At 35.0% G+C, this 8,936-nt stretch overlaps 1 protein-coding gene across 2 annotated transcripts; it reads right to left on the bottom strand.

Annotated features, from left to right (window-relative positions):
- Positions 1-831: 831 nt before the first annotated feature.
- Positions 832-4,970, bottom strand: Pp2A-29B (Protein phosphatase PP2A regulatory subunit A). 2 transcript variants are annotated; one of them, XM_018550720.1, is made up of 10 exons: positions 4,678-4,970; positions 4,083-4,274; positions 3,012-3,231; positions 2,758-2,918; positions 2,516-2,671; positions 2,147-2,418; positions 1,879-2,073; positions 1,563-1,806; positions 1,228-1,471; positions 832-1,005 (listed from the first exon to the last, which is right to left on the bottom strand). In XM_018550720.1, the coding sequence occupies exons 1-10, from the start codon at positions 4,759-4,761 to the stop codon at positions 1,001-1,003; spliced, it is 1,773 nt and encodes a 590-aa protein (XP_018406222.1). In that variant the 5' UTR covers positions 4,762-4,970; the 3' UTR covers positions 832-1,000. The 2 variants fall into 2 exon arrangements, with proteins under 2 accessions (XP_018406222.1, XP_018406221.1); XM_018550719.1 differs by having other exon boundaries at positions 834-1,000.
- Between the last annotated feature and the right edge of the window lie 3,966 nt (positions 4,971-8,936).

Here is an 8,936-nt window from a genome sequence, read left to right as displayed (position 1 = left end):
AATTGTATCTGACAGTAAACTGTGTCGTAAAGTAAAATTTTGAAAAGCTCAAAAAGTATAATGGATATGTTCATATAATGTCATATGTTATAGCTACATTTTTTTCCACATTTAAAACAGAAAACTATATAACAATAGTTAATGCAATAAATAAACGAGTAAAATTTATGTTAGTACATATGCTGTTATGTGTTAAAATTTACTTATTGTATCTTTGGTTAAAAATTATATTCTTTTATTATTTTCATATAATTGAAAAGTAGTTTTATTTTAATTTCGTGGAAAGAACAACATTATTTTCTTTAATTTAACAAATGTAAATAATTAATTTTAGTTTCTTATTATGTGAATAAAACTTAAAAATTCTTATGCTAAATGATAAATGTCTTCATAATATCAATATGTTTATGAGTATTAAGTTTTACAAATATATATCGTAATAAAAACGTATTAAAAAACAATAGAAATAAGCTGTGATAATATGTAATGTAAGATGTTCATATATTAACGGCTATATAATAAAATAAATTATAACACAAAATTGATTCTCGTTTCTTTGAATAAATAACATATAATACACTAAATGCTTAAATGATTAAAATATGTATTAATTATTAAGATCTAAGATTATTAGAATTCTTGGAAAAGCGGACATGTAACTGGGTATTTTATTTGTAGAAATGATTCAGAGATATTTTTTTTATTATCGTTATATTTTTTAAGACAATTACTTAAATATGTATGAGAAATACATGTTACTAATTAAATCAAATATTGTACTCGTTACCGTAATTATAGATATACAAATACAACATAATTTAAAATACAGTTTAATATAATCTACTAATTATAGAATTATCTCCTCATTAAAGTTTGCTTTGACTGTGCATAATATTACCTGTTGCCATGTACTTGTAAGTGAAATATTGTGGCATCCTCTCTTCTTCAAATTTAAGTTGAATATTATTGAATAAGTGATAAATGCACTGTGTCGTTCAACCTACGCTGAAACATTATCATAATATATTAAGGCTAAATATAATTAAAAAATCAAAGAAAATAGCATATTCTAAAGTAAATTTTTACCGATTTTTTTTTATAATAAGTTAGAAACATGCATGCATATATTCAGACATATCGATTTACATATTCTTTAACTTTATTATATTTTAATAAAAAATATATAAAATATATTTTTTCTATAATATAATATAGCGATATGGTTACCTGCGATTCCAGCAATTGCTTCTGAAGCAAAGTATTTCACATCTACGTCACTATCAGTATTAAGTTTATCGAGGATAGGTTTTACTTGAGTTTGGACTGCTGAGGGTTCGAGAAAAGGTCCAATTCGCTGTAGAGTCTTAGCAACATTAAATCTTACATTTGCAACATTATCAGTAGCCATTGTTAATACAGTTGGGAGCATTACTTTTGTCGTTATTTCTGGACCACATACTTCAGCCAAAACCTAGTATACAAATTATATAGATTCACATATTAGAATATATATTATTGTTATTATTGTCATTTTAAAGTCACAGTATGATGATGCAGCTTACATTGATGCAGAATAAGCATGTCATTCTATGAAGATAATTTTGATCCCTGGACATAGCCAAAACTTTAGGTATCACTGTATTCTGTGCCCAATCGGGCCCAAATTTCTCTACAAGTTTCTTCAGATTTAACGTAGCTGCTTCCCGAATTGCATACACATGATCCACCAACCAAGTCATGCACAGAGAATTTAATTTCTCGTCAAAGAATTCTACGCCAAGTTGTCCGGCCAACAATGGCATGTACCTGAAATTTAAGCTCATGAGTACAAGTGCATCTTTTTAATCTCAAAATTTAAATAAAAACAAGTATAATTACTCGATAATAGCTAGTCGCACACGCCATTTAGAATCTTCGGCTAATTCCACGATGGCAGGTAGAAGAGATTGTGAGAGCTGTTGTATGCCAATAACTTCATTAACACATTCTAGATTACTAATGATATTGAGTCGCACTTCAGGACATTCATCTCTGAGTTGGGATAGAAATAGCGGTAATAAATGTTCGATTGTGCTGTAAAAATGTTAAACAATTATCAATTGATTGTCATGCTTCACAATATTACATTAAAATTATTTGTTTTTACTTGTGCTTGCCGAGTATGGGACTTAGTCCCATAATTACGCTTGCCAAAGCTGATTTTACATGTTGATTAGGATCTGCTACAAGTTCTTTAACAATAGGCAATATATTTGTCATTATTATAAATTCCTGATTAACTTGATCAATATTCTGACAGAAATCGCGAACTTTATCGGCAGCCGCTGCCCGCACCTCTGCTTCGATATCTTTCAATAATACTTGAAATGCTGGCACAAGATCTGTTTTCGTTATTTCGGGACCAACAGCCTTTTGGAGCTGCAGAAAGAAATTTAAATAGTATTTTTAATACAATAAAATTTTCTTAAAATATGTAGCTCATTATACTTAAGTCTTAATAAATAATTATACATACATCTGTAAACTTATCTGCTACCATATAACGAACGCGCCATGATTGATCACTAGCGCACTGTCGAAGCGTAGGCATAACCAACTGTTCAACATCCTCTTGTTGTAATAATGCTGCAATACTGACACAAGCTTCAACGGCTAAAAGACGAACTGAATCCTATAAAATTATGAGTTATTTTACAATAATCTGGTTTAATAGATAGACTTATAAAGTTTTGATATATATAATTTTGATGTACTTACTTGTTCGTCCTGGGCGAGTATAACAAACATGGGTATTAAATCAGATTTAAGGTATTCAATTTCCACAACTTTTGCAAATTCACCTAATTTGGAAGCAGCTGATCGTCGTGCCATAGGAGTATCGTCTTGGCACAAGCTGCGGAAGTGATTTCGCAATTCCGCTGTAACATTCAAGTTAGCAAAGTGTCAAGTTTATAATTTTATATTAAAACATTTAAAAAGTATTTGCAAAAAGTATAAGGTTATTATATAACCTTTAATGGCTGGGCTCACTCTTGGATAGCAAACGCTGAACAAGCCACATGCCGATGTTCTTGACGTGAACCAATCTCCTGAAGCCAAGCGTTGTACCAATGGAACAAAGTGTTCCTCTAAGTCTGCAGGGCTGTGTTGACTTGCGATATTTCTTAAAGATTCTACAGCTTTGTCACGAACCACAGTTTCTTCCACGGTAGCCAAAGATTCCAATGGTGGCTATATTGGAAATTTACAATACTTATTTCTTCAATACAATAAAGTTATTGAAACAGAGTGATATTTATAGTTCGATCTTACATTTAAGATGGTTTTAAGTGTTTTAGAATAACATGTGCAGAATGTATATTGAAACTTTGTAAAGAGATTCTCTGAAAATTCTCGAATTTTTTAGGTTTTTCTTCAAAGCTTCAAATAAGATTAAAGAATTTTTTAATACAATTTGTGAATTAAATTGGAGTGCAGAGTGCAGGCAACGCAAACAAACTAGCAGAAAACAGGATTTCCATTAGACTACATTTATTATTTTCTACAATTGGAGCTATATGAAATGGGATAGTATAGGAAAAGCTCACCATACAAAATGGTATCAACTATTCTATTCTGACGAATATTATGTTCTACTGTCATCTTTTAAACAAAAACTTGCAAAACACAAAAATACATGAATATATATGAATGTATATACTGTACTGAATGCTAATTGATTAACATTTTACAATATTAAAAAAAAATGATTAAGGATGCAAGCCTTAATACTATAGATGCTTTATTGACCAATCATAAGAAAAAATTTTATGAATTGACCAATAAAAGGATGCTTTATAGCATTTGTAATGATAAGTGGATTGTATCCTAAAGAAACTATGTTTTCAGAAAGAGTTTAAATTTGAATTTAAAATTCCAAAAAAGTTCCATGAAAATCAGGGATATAATTTCATATCTCTGAAAGTTGATTTGTAAGTAGTAATCTTATAACACTTGAGATATTCATAAATAGAAGATTAAAAATACTACCTTTAGATCTGTGTTAAATATTATCTAAAATAGATATGTTATTACACACATACCAATAGACAATGCACAAATTCTGGTCCACCAACAAGAGGAGTAAACGTGCCAAGCTGTTCGGCCAACGCAAGGAGAACTTCATCTTCATCATAGATTGTTTCTGTTAAAAATGGTATTAATTCGCTCCGTGTCCGTTCAACGCCTAGTGCCAGTGCGATTGTTGATAGTTTCTTGATAGAATTCAGACGTAACTGTAATGAAAACAAAGCAATAATAGTCTCTATAATGCACATCAACGATGAAAAAAGCAACAATGGAAGTTATTGCTCCATTATGCTAAATGCATGAAATTTTTGCTCCAACTGGATTTGTTTTCCACAATCAAGTTCTAACACTTGTGATTTATACTAGATCTATTTTTTCGAAAAAAATTAATGTTTTAATCCAAATTATTGCACTAAAGAGAGTATAGGTTAAAACGTCGTTAAAAAAAAAATAGACCTATTATTGTCTACAGATCACGCGTTTTATAAAATTAAAACTCAGCTTCTGTTTGAAGTATCGTATTCTCTCTAGCAATACTTCATAACAAAAAAAGAATTTGTAGGAAAAAGTGCAAAGCTAATTCGTCACAATTATTATCAAGGTGATTACCTGGACATCCTCATTTTTTAACTCGTCGATCAGAACTGCGATGGGATACAGGCTGTCGTCTGTGTTAGAATCACTCGCTGCCATTTTGCTGCAGAGTACTGACGATTTCGATAATGCTCGTCGAGAGCTTTCGTACCGCGTTCAATACGCTTATGATGATCCTTGCGTTTCCGGGGATATGAATCGGACAACGTTATCGTCGTTATCGGACAGTCGAGCACGCGCACGTAATTACAGCATAATTGCAAGACGCCGTTAGTAATTTAAGAGCTCACTTGACATCCACTTTACGACTTGCGACCTCATGCGACTTTGTGAATCACTGACGACAATAATGACTCGCGCCGCCATCAGATGGCGACCTTGTGTTTTTTACTGTGGCGACCGCCACCAGAGGTCCAACGGGACTCGCGCCAATTCTCACAAGTATTCGAGACACGAGAAATCTCTTCATGGCTGCGTTCGGAAATATCACCCGAGTACATACCTCCGTGTATCATCTTATCCTTGTTGTTCACCCATGTTAAACGAGGATAAGACGATACCACAGTATAACCACAGTATAATCCATAGAGATAGTAGTACTAGAGTACGCATTGTCGGAAATTTGAGGAGTGGGGGTAATTCTATCTAGAAAAGGACGCACTCATTTGGAACCGTTTTGTTCTCTCTCGTTTCGCGCATGCGTATAGTCGTATACTCTGAGAGAGGGGATTGAAAGAAAGAATAAGGAATTGAAAGAGCAACCCTTGGGGGGACTGGAAAACCCTTAACCTTATCAAAGTCAATTCTTTGTTTGATTCCAAAGAGACCAGGCTTGTCCGGTCATTCTTGGAAAGCCAAAAGTTTCTTTCCACGAGACTTAACTAAACCATGTGAATTTGAATTCATGCATAAGAAAATGGGCCAATGAAATTCCTTATGCATATGCTTTATGCGTTATGCAAAAGTTTGTGCTCCCCGCTTAAACCATGTAAATTTGACTATCTTTATAAGAAACAATCTGGTGGTGCTGGTTAATATGCTCGCATAACTGGAATTATAGAGGTATAAGTAATAGATTTTTATCATTAATATTTATTGATATTATTCATCGAGAGCCCTTAACCTTATCAAACTTAATTCTTTATTTGATTCCAAAGTGATCAGGCTCAATCAGGCTTGTCCAGTCATGTAATGATGAAACTTTTCTCGTTCGACTCGTTCTTTCTTTCGATCCCCTTTCTCAGAGTATATGGCTATACGCATGCGCAAAACGAGAGAGAACGAAAAGGCCCAAATTAGTCTTGTCCGGTTATGTAATGATGAAACTTTTCTCGTTCGACTCGTTCTTTCTTTCGATCCCCTCTTTCAGAGTATATGGCTATACGCATGCGCGAAACGAGAGAGAACGAAAAGGCCCAAATGAGTGCGTCCTTTTCTAGATAGGATTACCCCCACTCCTACAATGCGTAGTCTAGTACTGGGTGTTTTCCAACAGTGTACACAGATGACACAGTGGGTGCATCCAGAAGCACGACCGCTCACTAAGCGCTCAATGAGCTTTTTTATCTGATTGGCATATTCTATTAGATCTAAATATGTAAACCAAACAGGTACAAGAGCTCACTGAGCGCTCAATGAGCGTTTTTATCTGATTGGCATATTCTATTAGATCTAAATATGTAAACCAAACAGGTACAAGAGCTCACTGAGCGCTCAATGAGCGTTTTTATCTGATTGGCATATTCTATTAGATCTAAATATGTAAACCAAACAGGTACAAGAGCTCACTGAGCGCTCAATGAGCGGGCGTGCTTCTGGATGCACCTAGTGTAACACTGTGTCTCATACAAAGTGTTCCAACTGTGACACAGTGTTAAGGTTGATTTATACTGGCCGTAAACTATTAACTTATGCCGTAATCTGTAAAAATTGACCAATCACAGTCGAATGAGAGGGGAATAATCGATTATAATTGGTCAATTTTTATAGATTACAGCATAAGTTAACAGATTACGGCCAGTATAATCCAACCTTTACACTGCTTGACACTGTGAAAAGCTAAGTACAAACGTGTAGAGTATGCCAGTGTTACCAATTAGAGCTCTATCGTTCCAACAAGTCTTTACACAGTGGAGCACAGTGTAACGTTTCTGTGTCCTAGCTGGAAAACACTATCTCTATGGGGTAATCCTATCTAGAAAAGGACGCACTCATTTAGGCTAGAGATCCTATAATAAGAGTTTGGCCAAAGCGGGTACAACTTCTGATTGGTTCTCTACCTAGGTCCATTCGGTATTCTTCGGATAGCTTTGTACATTGTCGGAAAACGAGTTCGATGAATAGAAAGAGACAGATAGCGTAATACGAGAAAGAAAACAATATCTGTTATCTCCTTCTATCAGCCATCTTTGGTCCGCTTTGGCCAAACTCTTATTATAGGATCTCTAATTTAGGCCTTTTCGTTCTCTCTCGTTTCGCGCATGCGTATAGCCATATACTCTGAGAGAGGGGATCGAAAGAAAGAACGAGTCGACCGAGAAAAGTTTCATCATTACATGACCGGACAAGTCTGATTGAGCCTGATCACTTTAGAATCAAACAAAGAATTGCGTTTGATAAGGTTAAGGGCTCTCGATGAATAATATCAATAAATATTAATGATAAAAATCTATTACTTATACCTCTATAATTCCAGTTATGCGAGCATATTGGCCAGCACCACCAGATTGTTTCTTATAAAGATAGTCAAATTCACATGGTTTAGTTAAGTCTCGCGGAAAGAAACTTTTGGCTTTCCAAGAATGACCGAACAAGCCTGATCTCTTTGGAATCAAACAAAGAATTGACTTTGATAAGGTTAAGGGTTTCCCAGTGCCAAGGGTTGCTCTTTTAATTCCTTATTCTTTCTTTCAATCCCCTCTCTCAAAGTATGCGGCTATACGCATGCGCGAAACGAGAGAGAACGAAACGGTTCCAAATGAGTGCGTCCTTTTCTAGATAAAATTACCCCCACTCCTCAAATTTTCCACAATGCGCATTCTAGTACTACTATCTCTATGATGTATACATACGACTTCTGTAATTATACTGTTGCACGTGGATTTCGACTTTCCACGCGAAACGAGAGCTACCTCACACCCAAGAAGACTAGAACCAGGAGAGTAAACTCGGTCAAATATCGGTAGTGTAATATCGGTAGTGGGGGTAGGCCAAAAAGTGACGGCGGATAACTTCCCCCACTCTTGCGCTTCATTAGTTCTCTCTGTCGCTCTGATAGTCGTTTTCAATTCGTGACTGCGCATGTCAAACAAACCTTGTTTCTGTTTAATTGAATTTTGGACTCAAGAAGACTAAAAATCATACATATTTCAATATATGTTATTCCAACGACGACGGAAATATTAATAATATTCTGTAAATAAAAAAAATTACTGTAATCATACTCCAAAATTTGTATACAATACAGAATTTACTTATAAACAAGTTATTTAATATACAGTATAATTTCTTTTTACAACTTACATTCTGTTTAAGATGGTTTAAGATTTTTTTCTTTTTTAAGTGTGTCCCTCGGATGAGGGGAAAATAAAGCGTCTCTAGCCCAAACCTTTTTGGGCTATATAACGCCAAGAAGACTTCTTGATAACGCAAAGGTTAAGAACAAGACTTCTTGGTTATAACCGACGTGCGCATGCGCAAACTTTCATTCAATGTGCAATGCCACTGCGCATTGAATGAATAACCGCGAACGTTTTTTGACCTACCCCCACCACACTAGTTTACTCTCCTGGTTCTAGTCTTCTTGCTCACACCACTAAATGGGTTAGGTTAGGTTATTTTTAACAATAGTGGAGCTTCCCCGTAGGGGGGGGGGGCGGAACCTACTGCATTCACATGAAGCGAGTCTAACCTAACCTCTTTCTGTGCTAAGAAGATACTAGAGTCCTAGATATCAGAGAAGCGCAACCGGTTTAAGTCAGTATCGCAAAATTACTAAGAAAAGTATTAAAAATGGCGTCGTTTGCAGACGAAATATGAAATCCACCAATCGTCTATTAGTCAGCCATTTTTAATACCACTGAATGAATGTCATGATTGGCTGACAGTCAGCTAATCAGAACGCGGAACATCGGTTGCGCTTCTCTGATATCTAGGACTCTAGAAGCTAGCAACTTCCATGTCGCGGGTGCTTTCCAGTTACGAAACACAGTGTAACCACAGTATATACAGTAGCGCAACTCTCCTGATTTTGTGAAGCCTAAAATGAAGTGCGC

The sequence above is a fragment of the Cyphomyrmex costatus genome, unplaced genomic scaffold (assembly GCF_001594065.2).
Source record: "Cyphomyrmex costatus isolate MS0001 unplaced genomic scaffold, Ccosl1.0 scaffold127, whole genome shotgun sequence".
NCBI lineage: Eukaryota > Metazoa > Arthropoda > Insecta > Hymenoptera > Formicidae > Cyphomyrmex > Cyphomyrmex costatus.
This window is presented reverse-complemented; position numbering and strand designations above follow the sequence as displayed.

Bases quoted from the DNA above. Each gene is read 5' to 3' on its own strand.
- Pp2A-29B (XM_018550720.1), bottom strand. From the start codon at position 4,761: ATGGCAGCGAGTGATTCTAACACAGACGACAGCCTGTATCCCATCGCA. The intron at 2,672-2,757 runs GTAAGTACATCA...ATAATTTTATAG, and splicing joins TACTCGCCCAGGACGAACAA to GATTCAGTTCGTCTTTTAGC. The intron at 1,472-1,562 runs GTAAGCTGCATC...TTTGTATACTAG, and splicing joins CATGCTTATTCTGCATCAAT to GTTTTGGCTGAAGTATGTGG.